Source organism: Etheostoma cragini, chromosome 4 (genome assembly GCF_013103735.1).
Source record: "Etheostoma cragini isolate CJK2018 chromosome 4, CSU_Ecrag_1.0, whole genome shotgun sequence".
NCBI lineage: Eukaryota > Metazoa > Chordata > Actinopteri > Perciformes > Percidae > Etheostoma > Etheostoma cragini.
Genome location: NC_048410.1, coordinates 30,042,596 through 30,067,080, shown reverse-complemented (window position 1 = coordinate 30,067,080; position 24,485 = coordinate 30,042,596). Strand labels below are relative to the sequence as shown.

Below are 24,485 nucleotides of genomic sequence, written 5' to 3'. Positions count from 1 at the left end.
GCCCTCCATCTGCCCTCCATTAGTAATGAGAGCCCATCTTCAGATTGGGATTTTAAATCTCTCCTGTCTCCTCTCCTCATCTTCTTCCTCAAACCAATCAGCTCCTCCTCTCCTTTTTCAAATCTTTCTCAATACACTCCTTCCCTCCTTTCCTCCTTTGCCATCCCTTCCTTACTGTAATCTGTCCTTCATTAGTGATGCTGTCAAAATGGCTGTGTTTTTGGATGCTGCGCTGATGATTGGGAATTAAGACAGGCTGTCCTGAAGTGACTCTCAAGTGTTCTCTCTGTGTCCGTACATTTGTAGTCAGCGCTGAACTGGAGGAGTTAGCAAACCTGAGCATAACCGTACATATGCTCCTCTTAGCACATGCATAGATACACTTCAGGGAATGTTTACTTATTGCATAACTTCCTTTATATGGGTGTACAGCAGTGTTGGGACCAAGTCATCTTTGCTCAGCTTGTTTTGGTGGAACATGTGTACGTTCAAAGGTTGTTTGAGTCATCAACAGAAATCTCTGATTGGACGGATAGTCTAGCTAGCTGTCTGGATTTACCCTGCAGAGATCTGAGGATCAGGTAACCATAGTCCTCAGATTGGACAGATAGTCTAGCTAGCTGTCTGGATTTACCCTGCAGAGATCTGAGGACCAGGTAACCATAGTCCTCAGATTGGACAGATAGTCTAGCTAGCTGTCTGTTGGTGCATCTGTAGTGACATGACAGCAGTTCAGTCTTAAGATCGGGCTAATTTCCTGCTATTTTAAGATGATTTTGGGGGGGGATTTTGCCTTCATTAGTGACAGTGGATAGACAGGAAAGGGGGCGGGGGATGGGGGAGGACACGCAGCAAATCTGGACTACTGTAGCTCCTGTAAGGTTATAGCCAGTGTTTATCGTCTGCATCTGGTCCAGTTGGTCCAACATGCTGCTGCGCGGCCTCCTGCTGGCACGAGAAGAGAGAGCACATCACCCCTGTGCCGGCCTCCCCCCACTCGCCTCTTGTGCAGAGAGCTGATTTTGGGGTCTTATGCTTTGTTTGTAAAGCTCCTCAGCGGCGAGACGCTCCGTACTTCTCAGATCCCCTAACCCTTTTAAGTCTCCCTCACATCTCTTGGGTTGTCTGAGGTGGTTGGCTGTTGACCAGTCTGGGCTGAAGGTGGAAGATGTTGCTGCTAGATTGTAAAGCTTCTCGTGCTGTGTAATAGTTTACCTCCACTATTGAATCACAACGCACTGATGCCTCTTGGCGTTTAGTACTTTTGCGATTGGAGTATGAAGTTATTGTTAAAAACTGGTGTTGGTATTTTCACATCAGTTGCATGATAACAAGCCTCTGTAGAAGTTCAAATATGCTCTAATAAATTATCACGTTGACAGAAAATAATTTGAAACAAGACTGATTTGGCTGAGGTTTTAATTATGCTGACAAATTGAATAAAAAGTCCTAGTCAGCTAAGCTAGAAAAAAGTAACAGAAAATACATGATTTCCCCCCAAAACAGTCAAATTGTAGTTAAAAATGTACTGGAGTGCAGTACAAATGTGGTGACTTTCCACCTCTGTGTGCATCCAAATACACACCGAGTCCAATCAAACCTGTTAACCACGAGTGTGCCGACACAAGATCTTTACATGCAACTGTGCTCACCTTTGAACACACACACACACACACACACACACACACACACATGGAGACAGTGAACCAGATGTTATGTAGCTGGTATGTCATGAGAGTGAACCATCCCTCAGCCATCTTAACTGAATCAAGCGCTGAACGTGGAAAAAAAACTGCCCTGCTTTGCATAACAACTTAACCACAGGCAGACTACACACACACACACACACACACACACACAAATTGTCTGAAACCATAACACTAACCGTGCGACCACATCACAAGCTCTTCAGTGGATACACTCAGTTTTTGGAGGATTGTCTCGATGGTCAACCTTTCTGTCAAACAATGAAAACAGCGAACTCTTGTCTCATGTGTTGCCAGTAGACCGTTGACCTGAATACGCCAACAGCAAAAGTTTAGCATGTTTCAAATACTGCCGTTGAATTTGTCAGCTTTAAAACTGAATAGTACATTCAAATATGTGGGTAGGTTTGGCTGTTTTTCTAATGAATGGAATTTCCTGAGAGAGGAACATTGTGTTAGTGAAGATGAGAACAGAGAAACTTTAAAGGGTGCATTGGGCCACTTAAAGTTTAGAAGAAGAAGGCCATGGGACACTCCGAAGGCCCTATGAAAGCAAATCATTCATTTAGACTTCGATAATGTTGTCAACAGATGAACAGCAGCTTCAGTAACATGGTCAGACAACATGTTTTTTTCCTCAAGTGACTAGAGCCAGACAAGCTGTCAAATAAGATCATCTTAGGCCCATTTACCCAGGACCAGTATCACCCAGGGACATCTAGTACTTTGTCATAATTGTGGAGGTTGTCTGGGATCTTTATCCCGTGTGAATCTGTCATGTCTGTAAATTGTCAAATAAAAATGTTGCCAAAAATATTAAATACCATATTTTGCCAAAAGCAGAGGTTGTCTCATAATCTTAGTCCTGGGGTTTACATCAGAACTACCAAGGACCGATTATCTTCAAATCAAACCTAAAAGCAGATAAGTGCAAGCTTATCTGTCCTCTCTGCATATTGACAAAGAGCAGAGCTCTGACACACACACACACACACACACACACACACACACACACACACACACACACACTTCCACGGAGGTGTTAACATTACAATTTTAAAATTGTTAATTAAATTTAAGTAAAATACAGGCTTAAGCCCTTTTTGCACAGAAGACCTGGTTATACAATTTACAACTTTGGCGTGGTTAAGATCACAGAGGACCAGGTAATACTACTCCCCTGTGATCTGGGCTTTAGCTTATCGCCATTGATATCCATTATTCAAAAAATCATCTCACCATTTTGGTAGCAGATGACAAAAAGTCATGAGTTTAGTTTTGGAAGGCGATGACAAACCTATTTTGTCATTCAGGTATGAGGTATGAAGTCTATTTCACTTGTATTCTGTATGACTCGATATCATCAGGGCTAAGTGAGAAACATGTATTATCCGTGATATGAATGAATCTTTAAACCAAGATAATATCTGACTGGGATGTGGCTACGCCTCAGAGGGCTAAGTTGACCAGACAAAGACAAAAAGCAAGAGGATTTTTCAAAAATGTTGGTATTATCCTCTTGAGCTTGTACTGACTCAGAGTCACACTCAGAACCACATGTTGCGGTGGGCTGGTGGGGGGGGGGCGCGCTGTACGGTGCATAACGGGTGATAAATCCACATGAAGATATAAGCGGCATGGAGCTTTGTGGTGCCAACGCACACTCAGAACAGTAAAACCAACTGTGAATCAGGATCAAATATGCACCATTAAATATATGCAAGCAAATAAATGGAAGAGTTTAGATTCTCTGCCCGAGTCTGAACTTGAACTAAGTCTGAACTGATCTGACCCGTGATCGGGCTGGGCCAGGCTGGGCCAGGCTGGGCCAGGCTGGGCCCTGGATCAAGCATTTGAGTTTTTAATCCTGACTTAACCTAATTGGGAGGGGAGAAGCTTTGCCTCTCCATCTTCTCCCATAGCTTTGGGTAGGCTACTGTATGTTCTGCACTGACTCGAGTGTGAGGTAAACTGTGCTAAATCGTGTCTCCCCCATCTGTAGCACTGTCTCTGATAATTGTGCAACCAGGCCAGATTGTTTCAGATATGTCACGAGTCCTTTAGCAGCAGATACAGTATCATCTCTCCTACAGTAAATCCGGGCCGTGGTGAAGGACAGTATTAACCAGGTGACCGAGACATAAAGGCTCCTTTGGGGTTCCAGGGCTGTGATCATGCTCCTGCCTTGATCTGCCACCCCCACTATTCACATCTATCCGGATCCATTCCATTCAGAATTTAAACAAACAACCCAGTTAACGTGCTTCGTCCTTGTTACATTATTCATTAAGATCACTCTTAACAGATTTCTGTAGTTCAAACAACTCTGAGTTTTGGTTCAGAACGTCACTTTATAACGGCCCATGTCTTAAAAAAGTGTCTTGTTTGATGCTCTTAACTTACAGTTAATGTGTCGGGCACAGGCCACATAGGACGTAGGACAGCAGAGCAAGACGAGCAGACAGATCACCAAACAGCTTCAACATTTAGCTTTTGCTGCTCTGAACGCAGACTTGAATTAACTACAGTTGGTAAAAAGGAGCATGTCGTGCAGATTGAGTCAGGGTTGCATTTGGATTACTCTCACATTGCCAGACCTGTCTCCACACCGCTGCGGAGTTAGGTCTGGCAAGTCCACAGATGCATTCTGGGATGGGAGAAAATGAAACGCTCTGTGATTGGTTTAAATAAATGCAATCAACCCAATCATCTTGGGCGGTGCTAATATCCGGACGCAGAGACGGGGACATCTTCCTGTTTAGCGGGGGTAATGGTCCTAGTCTTATGCTAACATCGTTAGCTAAACCCAAAGGACGGATAGTTTTTTCAGGTATTTGATCCTAAAACTAAGTTTTGAGCAAATGAACAACCTGATGACGGTACTAGAGGAAAAGTCCGGGGATCACCAATGTGATTTCATTAATCTTGAGGGGAACATTAAGACTAGTCTATCTAATAGTTGAAAAAAAAAAAAATCAAAGGAAGTTATTCCCACCATTATTCAATTGAACAAAGTGAACATTGAAGTGAACACCAAAGGCTCCATTGGGAAAAAAGGAATGATGGTCACATATTCAAGTTGTGTTTTCTACTGATCCTCTCTTTCAAATAACTCAAAAAAGTGGCTTTACCAATGTCTCCTGAGATGCTTTTATTGGGCAAGTATAAAATGCCAACATTCAGTTCTAGATAAATGCCTTCTTCTTTTTAATCAAATCTTCCCCCAATGTTTCTCACCCAGAACGTAGTGGAAACAGTCCTCTGGACCTAACTTCCCCTTAATCCCCTAGATGGGAATATTTCATAACTAAACTAAAGATACCGTGTTGTGTATATAACACAGATATGATCCCACACTGACAGGAATGTTGCTTTTTACAGCACGCAGATGTTGACCGACTCCGACGTTCTCTCACACGGTGTACTAATAGATACCAAAGGCTTGTGTAAAAGTAGCAGGTGCAGTAGGAGCACGTCTCTGTTATTACATTAAGAATTACATGGAAACTCATTTAATTTAACGAGCAAGTCAAATAAGTCTTAATGTGGTTTTCTCGGGGATCACTGGGTAGTTTCAACAGATAACAGCTGGGGACTGGGATTGCTGTGAGTGGTTAAATAATCATAGAAGCAGACCGATGGTGCATCTTTGATACATTCACTACTCGTGTGTGTGTGTGTGTGTGTGTGTACAGGACTACCCATGGAACATACTGAATCTCTAAAATCTTTATGGTCTGATAAAAGGTGTGTTAAAGTCCACTGAAATGGACTGAATCCAGCCAAATTAAATCAGTCACACCAACACAAAAAATCATGAAGATGCTTGGAATCCTCCTAAAAACATGCTTTTCTCATCTCTACCCACAAATGGAAAAGGAAGAAAAAAAATAGTCATTACTGGCTTTCACTCAGGCCTGCCTCTAAAGCACATTAAGGACATTCAAGGCATAAAAGTGAGAGAGCAAATAATTAGTGTGCAGCGATATCCTTGTTCTCTAATGAGTACCTGTTGTCCAGAGCTTTTATTTCCCCGAGGCTGTCTGCACGGCTATGCACTAACTCAATGCACATGATACTCGGGAAAATGTACTTTAGCTCGCTGTCTGTGTTGTGTTAGAGTACTCTGGAAGCGCTTCCCAGATCCATGTGTTGCTGGACACTGACACTGAGTTTTGCATATTAAAGTAGCATCGTCCAAAACAGTCAAATGATAAGTAAATCCTTTCTGTCGGGCAGGGTTTATAAAAGCTTGTTCTTTGCAATGTGATCCAGTCCCATTTTATTAAAACAATGGTTTATTTTACTCTCTGCCATCAACAAAAATTGAGTTGTAAAACTGACATTGCCTAATAGCTCCCCAAGCCCTCAAGCTGTATTGGCAATATGGCATTTGGATAAGTGGGATCAAAGCAAGTATTCCTCAAAAATGCTTTTAAGAATGAGTTTCTAACGAGGTTAAATGTGTGTGTGTAACCTACAAAACCGACTCACTACATATTTGGAAATGTGTACTGATGCAACTGTGTCCACGTTCGGACACCGTTCGCAGCTATTGGCCACATCCGGACCCAGCCGGGCTGATGCCGTTCCGTCTACATTTAATGTATAATATACATTATTATACATTATACAAGTATACAAAGGGACTTTGATAAGGCAGCGCTGTAAGAACTCTCGGGCGTCACTCAGGTGGTGGTGTAACGTTTCATTTAAAGTGGAAATGAAGGAGCTTTTACTGCATCATTTGGAGATGTATAAGCATACTATTTTATTGAAAAGAACAGAAGTACGGTCCTGGATGTGTTGACAGTATTGATGTTAATCAATAGCTTCCTTTTCACGACTCAATTAACCGGAAGAAAATGGTTCTCTCATATATTCTGTTACAAAGTTAAGAAGACGTAGTTAAACACCATTAAATTCACTGTAAACATTACAAGATTATTTATATTTGTATTCTGTATTCTGACCAAAAAGTGTCCGGGCATGGACACACTTCCGTTAAATGTTACAAGCGTTACTTAATCAGTTCTGACAGTAACGTGCACGGATCATCTTCAGCTGTTTGTCACCTCAAAAGTTAAGCTAATGGGTATAAAAAGACAAAACCTAGTAAAACAAATAGTAATGTTGTCTCCTTTATATAATCATCTTTAGTTTGGAGACTACATAAGACGTGTTTCCAGAATTAAAAAAAACAACCTTTTTACTCTCGCTTGAGGTGATTTTTTTCCTTCGTAGTATAACAGTTGATATGGATATGGAAACGCCTTTAGGAATAAGTTCTGAATAGCAAACATTTAATTTAATCTTCAATGTAGTTATTATCACATGTTGCCTTTATTTGGATGTACAGAGTTGTGGGAAACATGGGGTATGAAAGCGGGGGAATGTAAGTAAGTGCATTTAATTTTAAGTACTGTACTTAGGCGAGGTAGTTGTACTTCAGTTGAGTCTTCTCATGTCACATTATACTTCTACTCCACTACATTTCAAAGGGAAACCATCACAACTCTGTAATTATGTTAATGCCATATCATACCATTCCTTTCACTAGGTAAATACCGTACATATCCACACTCCTTATATTTCTTTATTTACATTTCTACTTGATATTTCTACTATTTGTGCAACTTCAACACAGAATTTTCCTTCGGGGATCAGACAAGTATTTCTGATTCTGAAATATGTTTTACTTTTTACCAGGGGAGTATTAGAAAGGCCTTCTCTCTGGGCCCCTCCCCGCGTCCACAGCTAGTCATTCTAGCATCTTTTTAGGCCCTCCTCACATGAGGGCCCTGGGTACTCACTGCCCCCCCACCCCCCCGGTCCGACGCCCCTGCCTTCCGCACACAAAACACAGGTAGTTTATACAATCTTATGCTTTATAAAAAAGGAAACTACCCCAAAATTACACCTACTTTAGCAGATTTCTTTTGTAAGAATGCTAGACCAGAAAATGAGCTCATATCCCCAAATACAATCTGTATAATACAACTGTGTCCCTCCACGTAAAAACCCGTTAAAGTCACACGTGGTCTTTCTTCATCAGTAATGGAGCTGCTCCAGAAAGTATCGCTTGTTAACATCCCAGACCATAAAAATGCCTCTCGTGTTTCTAGCTGCGGGGGAAACACTTGCAACATCATGCATAAATGTATGCATGAGGGCTTAACATCCCATGCAATGTGATATATTGAAAAACTGGCATGTATTAAATATGGTGTTTATAAATCAAACATGTTTAGGCATATTTAAATCCACTGGAGAGATTTTACCACTCTAGAGTCATTTGGTGTACTTCTGGAGTGTTTTTGTCTCAGGGAAATATTTAAACTTGGCCCAGTTGCCTCGAACTGTGCACGAACAAGATTGTCCCCCCCCTCCCCCCCTCCCCTCGATGCCTTGCACTCACAATGTAATAAAACATTCAGCGCCAGAGCACGCTCACATCATTACGATCCGATGTATGGTGCCCAAGTCCAAATGAACCCTGCACCGCCCACCATGGCACAGTTAGGCGTACACTGCCCTGGCGTACCCTGCCCTGGCGTACCCTGCCCTGGCGTACCCTGCCCGGGTGTACCCTGCCCTGGCGTACCATGGCCGGGCACACTAGTCAAACATACCAGACTTCGGGTTTGAATGTGCTTGGGCACTGTGTAGTGGCAACTTGTTAAAGAGCTTCCTCGCCACTTACTGCAGGATGTAAAAGGTTCTGACTCATGAAGACCACCATGTCCAACCTCAACATGCAAGCTCCTGCAAAAAATGGTCTTGTGCTGAAAATGACTTTTGTAAAACACACAGTCAGTGATCTTAAATAAGCAGTGAAAAACGTCTCGCTCCACCTTCTGCTTTAATGAAGCCTAATTTCCACTACCTGAACTTACAGAAACCAAGTACACATTGTCCAATAGCAGCACAGAGTAGTGGAGAATAGGTTTTGATTGGCCAAAATACACACATCAAAGCAAATTCCATATTACAAAACCTACACATTACCTACTTTCTAATGCATATTATTCTAAATATTTGAAATGTAATTAAGTAATTTAACTTTCCAATGAAAATAAAATTTCCAAAACTCTAAACAATACACCTTGGCTCCTGGACACGGTTTAACTGGGCCAAGTGTGAGTGCGCTCTCAGTGCACAATGTTCACACACTGACAGGCCCACAGGTCAAAAAATAGAGATGTTGCTGAGACTTGTGGCCTCTAGGTCATCTGTTGGAGTAATGGAAGCTGTCAGACTTCAGAAGAAGGTCTTTCAGCCCAGTGGACTCCAGACACCTCAGCTACTCACAGAAGTGTTGTGTCTGGCGGACTGATGGATGTGTTACCTTTCAAATTGAAACATCTGCAGTATTACTGTCCTCACAAAAAACAAGACTCTGTGAATTTACGTTTCATAAATGTAGTTATTTATTTAGTTTTCAAAAGCCAGTGCACTCATTTCCTTTTAATTTTATAGAATGTTATATGGAATTAGCACACACTCAAAGACTTAGCACACACTCAAAGACTTAGCACACACTCAAAGACAGCCACGTTCCCTGTCATGTTCTTGGCCAGTTAGCCGTAGCGTGCAGAACTTTGAGTGTGTGTGAGACTGTAGGCCTGTGCTTGATGTGCTTTTTATTGCATTTAGTACATTAAACACTGAAGTACAGCTGCAGTATTCTCCTCCCAAGAGGATCCACTTGTACAAATTAAGCTTTGCTCTCTTTTAACGAATTCAAAGTACAAAAGTAATGACCAAGCAACAAGCCACACAGGACTTCAGTTATGTATTATGACATATCCATTCATTCCTACATGATTTAAAAAACAATATGCCTCAGCACTAATGGACTAATAATGAAGGATGGCCGTTCAGCCACAGTTGTTCTAGCCTGTTTTAATATGGATGCAAGACAGATGCTGCTGGACTTTGACCATGGAGACCACAGTTTTTCTCCAGTTTACATTTCTGCATCTTCTTTCAATTTTAAAGCAGGGGGGATGCATTTTGTCCTAAATAAGCGCTGCCTTGCCGCTCTCTTTCTTTAAAAGGAAACATGTAAATCAGTCCGAGTATGGGAGACTATAACCACCATAAATACAAACAATAAGCTTTCACACTAACGCCAAACATGTCTCTACCTGCAAAAGTCATTTTACAAATATATATGCAGAAAGAACCTGAGAAGAAAAGGCTGTTTGAGTTATCAACATGTGGACCGAGTATGTATAATTACACAGCTTGTGATTTGCATTTCCTTTCCAGTTATATTGACCTCCAATTGAAGACCTATCTTATCATGTGGTTTGGTTGCTTTGTTTATGAGCTGAACACTTACCACAGAGAGTCGTAAAAATGCCTTCTTCTGACTCCTAAATCTTTTAAATCCTGGTGGATTGAAAGCTCACAGAATCCACACTTTGGAAGGTATGGAGCCTTTAAACCCCGCTGTGAGAGCTGTTTAATTACCATCCTGAACACGTGACCTTGTCTGCAACATTCCTACTATCCTATAATACTTGGTACGTCAGCAGCAGTCCTCTAGTGAGACCAAGGAAATGGTCTGGACTGTTCTTGAAGGTGCTGACCTCTCCAGTCGCCTCTCCGTCAGCTCCGCAAAACGTACGCTGAATTGTCTATTTTACAAATGTTAGTAGTGCTTTACGTGGTTGACGTTGGACAGTACGTCATGTACAGCTGTCTCATGCGGCTATGAGTCCATCGGGATCGGGATATCAACACCAGTCCCGTCTCGACTCTGCTAGCCCGGGCTAGCTAGCCAGCTGGACGGTTAAGCTTTTCAATGTTAACATCAGATGAGTTAAACACTGGTGTTGTCCTCTCGGGTCAAAGACGGACAAAAATTTGACATTCTTGTCCATTTTGCAGACTTCTTTGAAGACCACCTTACTACCACTAGTTTTACACTACTTTTTAGAATTTATGGTCAGTAAGCCTAATTTATATAGAGTTATACCTAATATTTGAGTTAAAAAAAACAACATACATTATGAATTATTTTAACTAATAGTTAAGATCAGAGAAACGAAAGTGATCAACTGTATTTGTAAAGAACGCTTCATGGAATCCAATCCATTTTTGAGGTAAAAAGATGTGAACTAAGTAACTTAGACTAACAGTGTTCCGTACACTATAACTCTAACTCTGAACTACAGTTTTCTGTAATAAAAGGGTAAAAAAAGGAAAGGTGCCCCGAGCCGTTGGGGGCATGCCTTGCTCAAGAGCACCTTGGCAGTGCCCAGGAGGGGAACTGGCACCTCTTCAGCTGACTCACAGTACTTTGGTCCGAACGGGGCCCTGAAACCGGGTCCCTCCGACTCCCACCCAACTCCCTACGGGCTGAACTTCTGCCACCCAACATCTAACACTAACCATCAATATTGCAGTTTATCATGTTCATTATTGAACTGTGCAAGCCAAACTCTTCGCAGTTAATATAGATTTAAATGTCGACCCACAATACAATTGTATTTGTGTTATCAAGACATTCCCAGACAAAGCAGCAGTCAGATGCTAAACTGCCAGGAGAACAACTACAAAGCCCTGTGTTTGCCCATGACAGTTCACTGCCGTCGGTGAAGAGAGGGAGAGACACAGAGGAGAGAGAAAGGATGGGAGATGAGACCCATGTCCTTCCTCATCATCTGAAAACAATACAACAACAAGGGAACGGGAATTAAAGGACTAGAGCCGTCTAATCTGGAACAACAGAGGAATGTCGGGGATGTGCCACAGCCTCCTTTTATCCCAGATGTGTGCTATTACAGTAGGTCCACGGGCCCGATCCCTACGCCAGACTCCGCCGGTTCGGATTTCTCCCTCTGCTAATGCCACTGGACATACAATCTGACAATGATAATGATAATTACCTCAAATGACATGCCTTCCATTGTAGAAGAAGTGGAAAAGACACAGGCACGGACCCTCCAAACACAGAACACATGAAGAGTATTACGCCCTGGACTCCTATGTCTTTGAGTTACACCAAATCTGAGACGCCGGATGTCCTTGGATGGGAGCAGCGTAAAAAGCATCAACCTCTGATGAAGCTGCAGTAGTGGGATGGTTTCTGATGTTATCTCGCAGCGGAGCAACCAACATAAAGGAAGTCCTTTTTTTAAGCTGTGCGGAGGCGATTGACGCAAACATTATCGTTCTCATCATCTTTATATTTCTAAAATCTAATTCTCTTCTGTTTTTATTGGGAATTTTATCCGGTGCTCATAATAACCTCACTCCAACAATGCAATTAAACAGCAGTAGCTTATTTTGAAGGTATAAGAAAATAGTGGAGTCCTCCGGAACTCACCAAGCTTCTTGTTGGTGGAACCAAGGAGTTTGTTTTCAGTTTAAGCAGGGTTACAAGAAAACTCCTGGCCCGATTATCAGGAAACTCGCTGGAAGGGTGTGGCATACGCCAAGGAAGAAACCATTCAATTTCATGGGGTGGATACGCAATTCATTTTTCGCTTTCGTTGACAGAGCGAGCTCGGGCATTGCAGAGGTCTGGACTCTCTAAGAGCCCTTCTCGTTGTCACTTTTTCCAGAACATTTTGTCCCAAACATCCCTCCATGTAGGATTTCATTATTTTTTAAACCAATAAACTTTATGAAAGATTTTTCCTCCCCACAGCCTTCCACCACATTCTGTCATCAGAAACTCTGCTTTTGATCCATGTCTGTGTCCTCTTTCATCTGCCATTAACAAAATCTCCCAAACTGTGTTGTTATGATTCAGACTCAAAATTACAGCAATAACTGGTGAACCTTACATTTCCTACAAGCAGACGCACTGACCTTAACAGATGAACTGCCCTGAGTCCTTTGAGCACTGCAACAAGCCTCATGCAACGACTTAAGACTCTACCCGAGACAAAGGACACGTCGTCTCAGCCCCAAGATGACACACAGGACAGTATGTGTTCATGTGACAACGTCCTCTAGACGCTGCGTTGACTACGATGAGAGCAAAGTAAGAAGTCAGGGGATGTTTTTGTGTGTGTGACAGTCTGCATAGGGGGGATGTCGGGTGGATGAGTCAGCAAAAAGTCAGACTTTACCCACGGGAGACTGCTGCAACAAGTCAGGCCTGCACGGTTCTTTCAGGGAATGATTGTAAAGATTTACAAAGAATACGTTTATCACGTTTAGTCTCTTAATGGGACATTTTGGGACTGATTGGTGAAGTTGATGTAGAAGAAGGACATATGGAGATACACTGGACAGAGCTGATGAGGTGTAACCATGTATCAGCTGTTTTAAGTAGCTCACGTTACTGTATTGTCTAACAGTTAACTTCATCTAATATTGCTTGGGGCGTTTTCTTTTGTGTAAATGTTCCCCCAGAACAAGTTCCTTCCTGAGACCATTCAGCAAAGCCACCGTCTCTGCGTCCGGGGCTTAACGCCCAAGACCACTGTGATTGGTTTAAAGAAATTCAAACAACCCCGAGAAGGGTTCTCCTCTCCCAGAATGCATCTGTGGTGTAGCCAGACCTTACACTGCAGTTAGAGCTGGAGACAGAGCTGTGAAAACTAACTACATAGTTACTAAGTGATGTGGGAAATGACTGATGGCCACGACTTGCTTTATGAAACAGAATTTTCTGAAAATAACTGGCAGAAGTTTATGAAGCACTTTGGAAACAACAACATCATGGTTGCCGGGGACAACGTGTTCATAAATGACCACTATAGTAGCTAAATGTCAGTAACCTCAACAAAGACCATTCCCAGTGCCAACATTGCACCATGACATTATCCACCCAGAGTGGATTCTGGCTCTGCAGGTACGTTAGGCCTCCATCACCAATAAAGAACCCTGATCCTTTCAATGATGTCATAAGACCAACAGTTACCTAAGCCCCCCCCCCCCACACCCTTCTACACCACTAGACTACTGCTGCTGAAAGGAAAGCTGTTAACGTCAGCCTGCAAGTCTTAATTTGTGGTAGCACATGTTGGAATTGTTTTATAAGGTCCAATCTCTCCTACTTGGCATTATAAATTCCACACGTGTGTCAGCACAGCAAATAAGACACGACCCAACAACGCAGGGAATTCACAGATGTTGGCAGCCACCGTACTGAAGAAGAAGCAGCCAGTCTGTGCTGCAGTTTGTTTATGCTAGATTTAAAATGAATATATAATGACAATAAAAACCTTTTATTGCAGCAACTGTTTGCATCTGTAATCTGCCTCCTTCCTTCCCTTCTCACCTGTAGGACACCTTTTCTTCATCCTGCACCTCTGTGTCTCGCTGTGGGACGGGCAGAACGATGCCGCTTTCTCTTCCGGCGCTTTCCCGGGCTGCCTGCCCCCCCGGGTCCTGGTCTGCTTGCCCCACCTGAAGCCACAGGGGAAGCCGTCACGGAGACAGACACTCCAGTCGCTCCACTCCCCCAACGGAGCCAGGAGACAGTCCTCTGGAAGGCGAGAGCATCAAGACTTTTTTAAGGCCAGACTCAAAAGATAGCATTTCACAAAACCACATATCTGAAAAGAAGCCAATATTGGGGAAAACAAGCGGATTGCAGAAGCCAAGTACTCAACCTGTTTCACATGTGATGAATCCATGGACCCTTAAAGGGTAATTTCGTTGTATTTTCCAACCTGAACCCTATTTTTTCAAATGCTGTGTAAGTGACTAATGTGAACAAAAACCTTTAAAAATTGTCCATTATTGAGAACGCTGTAACCGGCGGCCCGGGAATTTGAATCACACAGCGCTCTAAAAGTTGTGTTTTTGCCGCTGACAGGCTCAGATCATTATGTTAAATGTCTGAAAACAGTACACAAAGAATCCCTACAGAGGTCGACCTTTTTGTTAAAGTGTACGACCATTTTTGTTTAGCAAAAAATACTTTTAACGTGTATAGAGCCAGCATATTTCCACATGTAAATGGATGAATTAAGGTTTTTTCAATCAAACCAGAGAGCTGACTGTTGGACCAGTGGAAAGACGTACCAAGATGGCTTTTGATTTTGTTTCTGTCAACTTTGCATGAAGTATTTTTTACAATGAAACTGCTGTTTATGTAAATGGAGTCTGGTGGTGAGTTCGACAAGTTCAGGGCTGCAAAAAGAATCTCACTCAAAAAGGTCTATCTCTGCAGGCATCCTTTTTCCACTCTCCACTTTTAGTGGACGTTAATTGAAGGTGCGCAGTTGCCCTTTAACTTACATCACAACTTGCTCCGTCTTAAAGCGTATTGTTCCCATCAGTCACTTAGACACAACAATACAGGACAGGATGTTTGCAATATGGTGAAAAAACCCCAAGGTTACCCTTTAAGGTGCTCTAAAAGATGAAGAAAATAACAGAAAAGAAAAGCTCTTCAGACGTTTTTAGGTGAAGACCACAGACTGTTTAAATCATGGACTTGATGTCCCCCATAGGTTTCTAACAGGTGAAGACCCCGAAAGTTTGAAAGGGGTCTGACCTTTTATGCCTGACTAGCAAAAGACTTTTAACATGAATTTTTGATTCTCTGTCTATCAGTACCAGAAGATCTTTCCTTTTAATTGAAAAATGAATAATGTCTTATTGTGATTTTCAATAGAGAAAGGCAAGGACTTAGATATTTAGGATAGATTAATTACAACCATAACCCATTGAGTAGTAACAACTTACTCTGACTAATATTTTCTCCAGACCCCTGGCAACCACATTGCTATCATTTAAAATAGATGAATGCCAGCTGTAGCATTAATCACGGGACATTAAACTCAGAGTGGCTGGTTGCTGATGAGTGATGTCACCCACAAAATCAGTTGCTGCCAGTTTTTCCACGCAGTCCACAACGGAAAAAACCGCAGACTCGGCCGAGAGGGTCCAACATGTCGTGGTAATCATCATTATTGTTGTCAGATTTGAGGTATAAAATAAATAGATTTTCAGTGGCTGTTTTTTTGGAGTTGCTTGAGGTGTATACCAACAGTGAGATGTGAAACCTTAATATTCCCCTGAAAAGCAGATGTGGTCACAAGGCCAAGGAAGAATAGTAGCTGCAGATGGTGCAGGTGGACGGCAGAGGGGGAATCTGGAGTCCCGAACAGCACCGAATGATGAGTGAGTGCAACAATTTATCACACTTACTTAGAAGGGATGGATGATGAGACAACGCGATATGAAGATGAATTCTAAAAGTTCTTTTGGGTCTTTTAAGGTGAATTGTGTTAAATTGAATGCTTGGCCCTGTATGAGAAAAGAAAAAGAAAAAACAAATGAGAAAGAAATGGAGTACGTGCGTGTCCTCCGAACCAGACGAAGATAGGAACTGGTCCTCTGAAGAAAAATGAGAAATAGTTCAAACTAAATGTCCCAAAGGCAGAACTTGTAGCTTGGATGTGTCATTAAGCTGTCAGCAGCATTCAACGTGATTAGAAGTTAACTCAATTTGATCATGTCACTACTTTTAGAACTATGATTTCATCAATGCAAGTGTTTTATTGAAAGGATTTCTTTGTTTCCTTGTTTAATGGTCACCACTGCAACAAAGTGTAGTACACCAAAACAGGTGCAACATATCAAAAGTTGCAGATTTTAGACTAAAATTGGTTTCATGCAAGATTGGAAAACCCACAAACTAATAAAATGCTCAGACATGAAATACTGCAGAGAAGTTGCCAGAGAGGCAGACCATGGATAAAAGGAAAAGCACTTAGCGAGAAAGTGTCTTCTGTCCAGTAAATCTCTCAGGTTAGGATCATTGATGTGCATTTTATAGCTGGCCGGGGGTCAACACACTCTTAGTTCACACACTTTATAACAAGATACAAGTCTCTGAAGGTCACGGTGTTAGACGGTGTACTACAAGAAGGTATTCGGGTTTCAGCGCTCAACATTAAGTAGATTATTTCCATTCACATTATGATTCTGGTTTTGAGTCTGGCTTGTAGCTTCTACGTATGATCAGTTGTAAATGAATATGTCAGTGTCAGACTTTCACATTTTTTCAGCAATATTACATCATCTATCAGCATCCTTTTAATGTGACTAACTGACACGGACATTAAGGAAGCATCTAGGCTACACACATGGCTGAAAGTGATCAGACATTTGGACAAGGTCTTTACATGCTGCAGTATTCCAGTTTTGGTTACATTTACTACAATGTCCCGCTTTCTCAAAACTTCTAGAAAGGCGTATGCAGGTGTCTGAAATGAGGATGCTGAACAAATGATCAGGACCTGGCCACTAGCGTTCCTTTAATTGCAGATTAAGACATCATTTAATTGATAAAGCTGGTGTTGTATGTATTTTTCACCTGAGCCTCAAGCTCATGGGTTCCTACTGAACAAATACATTTTTACACCTCAACAATAGCTCACAGATACATTGTTGCATTTTTTAAAGGCTCAGTAATTTCCTAAAACAGCTGGCCACTGTAGTTTTAAGCAACCATTACTTAAATAGAAACAGGAGGAAAGAATGAATTTGTTGGGGATTATTTTCAGCGGTGGATTAATGTGAATTACTGTGTATTTGTGGCAGCAGGACGCTGTGTGTAGCACTGAGTCAGAATGTGTGTGTTTGTGGTGATAAAGGAACAAGTCGCCCAGTGCAACAGTGTGGCTCAGTGATGTGTTTTTAATAGTGGCGCTCTATGGCCCAGAGGAATGATATCAGGCATTGATGCACACATATACAATACTATACAGGATCAATTTAACGTTGACTGATGATGAAAAAAATATCTATAGAATATCTTCAAAAGTATCCTTCTGTTGCTCTCTGATGAGGCTAAAAAGCTCCCAGATTACTTCTGTTTGTTTGGTAAGTCCCTCAAATAGGAATGCTGTAATTACTTACCGACGCAGTCTGTCTGGTGGACGAAGGTTCCTCCTGGGCAGCGGGTCAGACACTTGCCTTTGTACAGCTGGAAGCCCGGCTTACACTTGGTGCAGAAGTCCCGGCTGAAACAGTGCTCACAGTCCAAAGAGCGACACTCTGAGAGGAGGGAGAATGAACAATTTGGATGAATTCAGAAGGAACCTTTTCACCTATGTCCCACTCCACACCCAGGTGGGCTGGACGGAAAGAAAGGATGGAGCTGTTTAAACACGTTAGGAGAAATGCTGAAGAAAACCATGAGCTCAGACTGCTTCTCTCCTCTTCTAAAGAGTCCATCATGTTTTTTAATCCTCTATCCTCCTTGGCTACTAGCAACTGCGTTGAGGAGGCGTGGGCGTGGTGCTTGTATCATGTGGACACACCGACAGTTTTGTCGTCATTTGTTGTACGTCCTCATGGGGACGACAGAAACTACGCACAGTAGCTGTAACCATAGATGTGGTACATTTGAAAATGCTCACATAATGTATAAGTTGAGCTGTTGATTCTAATGAGCTACCGTGTTAACTTCCCTCCAAAGCCTTTTATTTATATCCATCATGTGTTTTTCTAACTGCGTATAAGTGTAAACTGCACCATCTGGCAAATACTGGATCTGTGCTGGTCAGGTATTTCAAAGACCAGGTCAGATCCTCACATATTTAAACTGTAAATGTTGTTTTCAGGTAGCAGTATTGACTTGTGTTAAGTTCTTTCTAAGCCATCTCTCCGGTCAAATACATTTTTGAGTGAATGAGACAAAAAAATCATAGCCTGGAAATCCGAAAGATTAAGGGTCTGGCATCTCACCGCACGCAAGTGGATAATACTCCGACCAATCACATCAACAGACAGGGTGACGCATCCAGAGCCCCATACGCTTAGCTACCAGCAGAGCTAACTGGTAGGTTAGACTGTCATCACCTGTTAAACTTGCTTCTGGCCCCGCCTACATCAGGTACACCGAGGTGATTGGTGCAGCTGGCCTCTGGCCCCGCCCACATCAGATACACCGAGGTGATTGGTGCAGCTCAGCTACAAGGGCATAGTTAATGAGCAGCATTCCTCGATGCCAAAGTAACTCGCTGAGCATATTCAAATTGTGCTCTTGTGAGAACTCTGGATTTCCAGGATATAAATACCATGCATTCTTAGGTAAAAACTTAAGTTTTCCTTTTTATTGGCACAGTATTTTTCTGAAATAAATCAAGACAGGTGCATCTCATTAAGGGAGCTGGTCCAAATGTGTTGGTGAAACTGTAAATTCTATCCATCTGACAAAAACCAATCAGTTCCTTCACTGTTCAGTGCCTCGGGTCAGATGAGTCATGTGTGCTAATGTGATTTAATAGCAGAAAAGACTTTAAAGTAGAGCTGCAATCATTAGTTTGCCAATTATCATGACAACAATTAATGGTTGAAGCGTCCTGCTCTTTTCTGTTTCATAATGTAGTAAACTGAATATCTTTGGGGTTTGGTCAAAACAAGACGGTGGACTTTAAGAAACTTGGATGAACATTTTTGCAGTATTGTTTCTGACATTTTACAGACCGATTAAAGGAGAAAATAATCGGTAGATTAATCCCTAATGAAGGTTTTTAGTCGGAGAGATGTGTGCCGGGGAGAGAGAAACGTACTCATGCAGCGGTTGATGTCCTTCCCTCTTTGTCCATAGTGTCCAGCAGGGCAGGCGTGGAGACAAGTTCCATGGTGAGACATCCCCTCCCTCTGCAGGAACAGGAAGAGTCGCTCGGGGCAACGCACGCAGCCGTTGTCACGGGAACACTCCAGACAGCTCCGACAGTCCTCTGATGTCTCTCTGTGAGCTGCAGGGGAGGGAATTGCAGAAAAGGAGGAGACATGACAAGTAGATGAGGTAAAGACAGAAAAAGAACCAGAATGAAAGCGGGGGGGGGGGGAGGAAAAACTTTAAAAGATATAGAAAGAATTTCTGAGTGTCGGAGTCACGTTATTTAAAAAGGTGTAGCGTGGTGGAACTATAAAGGCTTTTGAGGAATTAAATGGTAATGCAGTAATTATTTTAATTTTAATTCATGTTCTTGATTTATTTTATTTTATTGGCTGTTACCAAAGGTAGGATTGGTAGGTGGGAAGTCATTTTTTACCACTTCAAACATTCTGACCACAACAACTTGAATCTTAATTTATTTTTACCATTTTTAAAAGAACAGAGTTCCTTTTCTAACCTAACAAAGTATGACATAAATCTCTTCTTTCTTTGCCAAACAAGTGCCTCTTTCTTTTCTCCCTGTTGTTGAATCTGCTGTTTATTTTCAGCACCTTAGTTCTCTGTATGCACATCTAATCATCTGAGTTCTGTCGGCCACAGTATTCCTCTGTTAAAAAGGCAAAATCAGGTCACTGAAAGAATATTCTGAATCAACAGAAGAACATTTCCAGGATGAAGCTCGAAGCTTGAAGGATTACACGCTCCGAATGGCTTCCCCTCTCTGTGTGTTGCAACAACCTTCCAGCTAGCAAGCTACACGCTGGAAATGACAAATTTTGAAAACAATTTTAATCATGCAAGCAGTAAAACAAGTTCAGAAACTGGTCTGGTACACACTTTAGGAGTGCCTTAACGAGTTACTCCTACTTCCACAGATCTCACTACACTGTCCTTGCTGGGAAGAGCCTTCGTGACCCTAGCTGTAGGCCAGTAGTGTCTTTTAACAGCACTGTCTCTCATTAAGACAATGTCTCCTTCCTGCAGGTTGGTTTACACTTTTGGCCTGATTTCAGGGTCAGACCCAGGGTCAATGAGGTCAGATAGTTGCTGAACATCGGATGGTGGCTTACTGGGCCAAAAAACTGGACCAGTCAGCCAGTTAGTGTCTTTTAATGAGACTGCAGGCACAGATCTGGAGCCGTGATCCGCTGGATTAAGCTCTGATTTTTTTTCATTGTTTCCATTGTTGTGGTGAAGTAGCTTGTCTGATGCATTGCACTCTGTTGCTCACGTAGATGCAGAATCTTCTCTGCTCGTGTTGACATAGCCTAGCACAACTTTAATGGCTGAGAAAAAAGACAGAGTCCATGTGCAGGTCCATGTTATTTACGGCAAACTGCTATTTCCACAGCTAGGACTGCTGCGCCGAGTACGAGTCTGGGTATAGTCGTCTCTTTGACAGGTGCTAGCTTTGCTTTGCCGAGGAGGACAAAGCCAACTTCAGAGTGGCCGTCTGTGCTGGTCACTTTCAGTAAGGCTACTGCAGCGATAGCTTTGATTGACGCGTCTGCAAACACATCCAACTCTCTTGAGCGAGCTGCAGATAGAGAGATGGTGGGCTTTTGTTGTCTTCAGATTCAGCTTGAAGCGCCTATGCTTCGGCTATTGCAGCCTCCACTTCCTTTATGCATTGCAGTGCTTCCAATTCTGCTTCTAGCTTAGCTTTTTGAAGTTTAATTTCTAATTCTTTTTCGGCATAGGCTCTGGTTCGGGCTGTTTGACTTTGCCTTTGCTGTGGCTAACGTGCTTTTCTGCGGGTTGACGAGTGGAGCCTGACATTGACACTTGAGATCACACCTCCAGGTTTTGAAAGTCGGCTTGGGTTAACCCTGTGGGCGGCTGCACGTCTGGCTGAAGTTCCATGTCTTGTGGAGCGGGCGGTTAGCTCTCAAAGTGTCTGCCGGTTGCTGGAAGATCCGACCTCTTGGCAGGCGAGGGTCTGCCCTTTTACCATGCCGGCCTCACTAAGTGTAGAGCTACTCTGCTATCCAGCAAGTTTCCAACCACCAGGCTAGGACGAACAGAGAGATCTTCATTCCTTTATTTATGCTGTATAACCGTGAACACAAGTAAAACTATTTTCAGTCCATTATTTTGATCTTATACGCTATAAAACACACTAGCTCCGCATATGTAACAAACACCATCATTGCCGAGAACAAATGGCTACTTTAGCTTAAACACAGCTGATTCATTTCCCATAATTTTAAGTAGAACTTTTTTTATGTATGGGCCTTTCCTTTATGTGTGTAAAAAATATCCATTAAGCAAGTGAATGTAACTTGTCCAGAGACAGCAGAACAAACAACCTTTCACAATGACTACTCTTGTGTGTCTGCACGATGAACAGGAAGTACGCGGTTAAATCACCTAGCAGTCCATTCTTAGACTCACTATAGCCAGTATATAGCGCTCTAACATAGCAAATGATAAGTAAACTGTGTACAGGAATATAAATGAGGTCTTTTGATCAAATAATTTCCCAATAATTTGGATAAAAACAATCTTCTGCCCAGTATACAGCTGCATGTTACAAACTTGTGGAACACAAACCCATCCAACATACTGAGATAAATACGAGGTACGCTCTTGTCCTCACACAAAGTGAGTACAGCCCTGATTTGTGCAGCTCACTGACGAGAGAGTTCACATCTTTGTTGCGTGACAGTTAGGCTGACGTCTAAGCCAAAGTAAGTCTTATTGTAACAGCGAGCGTCAATGTCTGCTCCCAGATTCACACAGAACTCAGACAAAGTAGGAATGCTTCCAATGCCACAGGGGTATAGGGGGGACAGAAAGACCGGCAAGGTCGGATGGAAAGACAGATGGAACGAAGTAAAGAGGGATGGAAAGATGAGGAGGTGAAGGGCAGGCTGTGAGTCTGCATCCAGTCTGAACAATCGCAGTCTGATCCTTTCTAAATACATGTGGCCGAGCGCCAGCGTCCTAGTGTCAATAGGTACTTGGTGTGTGTGCGTGTGCGTGTGCGTGTGTGTGTTGTCTGCCTGTGGTTAGGTTGTTACGCGATGAGCAAGGCAGTTTTTTTCCGCGTTCAGCGCTTGATTCAGTAAAGATGGCTGGAGGATGGTCATGACATACCAGCTACATCCCATCTGGTTCAGTGTGTGTGTGTGTGTGTGTGTGTGTGTGTGTGTGCGCTGAGCCACTGAAAGGTTTACACTTGATAAAAGCAACATGTTTGATCAGGTCACTGAGATAACTGAAGCTCACAGTTCATGCAACCTTTCAGCCTCTGTGATATGAAATATAGCCTTTTTTCCTTCTACTCCTCACAATTCGTAAATTCCCCAAAAGATGAAGAAATAAACTCTCCATTCTCCCCTTTTGTAGTACGCAGCCGCGCAATGCATTCTGATGGCATTACAGCGAATCGAGAAGCGGCGCGCCAAGTCGCCCGCCATTCATTTGCATGAAGTTGAATCCAGGCTTCTTCATGCAAACCTGGGGGGGATTCGTTAACAACATAGTCTATTTCTCTCAGAAACTGCCTCCAGAAATCCTTTTTGGTGAAGTATTTTTGTAAAATAAGCAGAAGTTTCCAAACGAGCCACCATGCTGGTACCATATTTAAATCCCACCCATTAAACGTTCGTCCAATCAGGTGCAGCCATTATGGCTGTAGGAGGTTCTTTCTGTTAATTTTGCTTTTGAGTGGTTGGTGAAGAGAAACTGATAACTGCTAATGGCGAGCCCATCAAGCATCTAATGCTGGGAAGCACGGCCCTCAAAAAGCGCCATGTGGACACACACCCTGAATCTGTTGCCATCTGTTCTGCAGTGTGTGAACCAAGCAGGTACAGAAGAACACACAGACTGTTTCTATACTTATCCGTGTTGCCACTGCAGGCTTTGGAAGAGTCTTATGCATCACGGGTTTGATTGTAGACATTTTAGTTTTAAGGGATCAGAACTATTTTAAAGTAGTCTGGATGCCAGCCGAGCTTAGCCCCGCCCACAACATTTCAGGTCAGGAAGTTTGGTCTGGACTTGATCCGTCGTGGAGCAACCATGCTCGACCGTCCAACCACAGCCGCTCGGAGAATCAAGATGTCAGGGCGGGCTTTATACGTTGATGAACGGACGATCAACAGAAATGTGATCAACCATGTCAACACAGAGTGCTGGGGTGGCATTGGTTCACAACAAAGATGGCTGCCGCTGGAGAACTGAGATGTGTTGACTCCTCCATGGCGTCTGTTAGAGCAGATCTCGACAGCACGTTTATTTTAAAAGAGGAACAGAGAACCGCCATCAAGGCGTTTGTCCATTGTATAGATGTTTTTGCCGTCCTTCCTACTGGATTCAGCAAAAGTTTAATTTATCAGCCGGCCCCGCTGGTCACTAACAAGAGAACATGCATCACACGCTCCGTCGCTCTGATTGGTTGTAGGTCTATCCGTTGCTCTGATTGGTTGTAGGTCTATCCGTCGCTTTGATTGGTTGTAGGTCTATCCGTTGCTCTGATTGGTTGTAGGTCTATCCGTTGCTCTGATTGGTTGTAGGTCTATCCAATTGAGTGCAGAGGCATTTTCTGTCCTGGTTTGGTTGAAACACCCCCCATTAGCACAGCCCAGAGGAGCAGTATCAGACTCTCATTCTCACTAGAATCTGAGTGTGACCACTTCAGGCTAATTTTAAAGGATTTATCAAGGGGAACCCTGATGAAAATAAACTCTGCACTTTATCAACTAGAGTAGCTGAAGAGCCTTTTAACCCCTGTAAACTCAGTTTAGCGGCTCTTTGGCACATAGACGTTTTTCTCAGCAGCTCCTGGGTGTGAAATACGAGTGTCAACAAGTAAGGGCTTCTTTTAAGAGCTGCCATTTTTGCAGATGATCAATCATACAGGGAGAAATCCATCATAGAAGAGGCAGCAATAGTAGTTTCTCTACCCACATAAGCCTTGATAGACCAGAATACAATGCAGCCACAACACAAGATGTTGTTGGCGCACTGGTATACTGGGACAGAGAGACTGATTGGACTGGTAATACTGGGACAGAGGGCTGAGTGGACTGGTTATACTGGGACAGAGAGACTGTAATTCTGTACCAAGGCCGAATTTCGGGAAAGAGACTTCAGATACAGTATTAGGGGACCACTAAGGTCTATATAAAGAGACTTCAGATACAGTATTAGGGGAC

General features: G+C 42.7%; 1 protein-coding gene and 1 long non-coding RNA gene across 2 annotated transcripts in view; one reads left to right on the top strand and one right to left on the bottom strand.

The window, feature by feature from the left end:
• rspo4 (R-spondin 4) overlaps positions 1–24,485 on the bottom strand; it is a 39,361-nt gene that overhangs the window by 7,044 nt on the left and 7,832 nt on the right. Inside the window, exons 2-4 of the mRNA XM_034869769.1 lie at positions 19,208–19,396; positions 17,550–17,687; positions 13,954–14,160 (exon numbers count right to left, since the gene is read on the bottom strand). Coding sequence (XP_034725660.1) covers positions 13,954–14,160; positions 17,550–17,687; positions 19,208–19,396 — 534 coding nt within the window. The remainder of the gene's footprint in view (positions 1–13,953; positions 14,161–17,549; positions 17,688–19,207; positions 19,397–24,485) is intronic.
• LOC117943563 lies at positions 1,506–12,900 on the top strand. The gene is made up of 4 exons (XR_004656380.1): positions 1,506–1,516; positions 4,593–4,599; positions 8,845–8,849; positions 12,806–12,900. It is a non-coding gene; the product is annotated as an uncharacterized LOC117943563 (long non-coding RNA).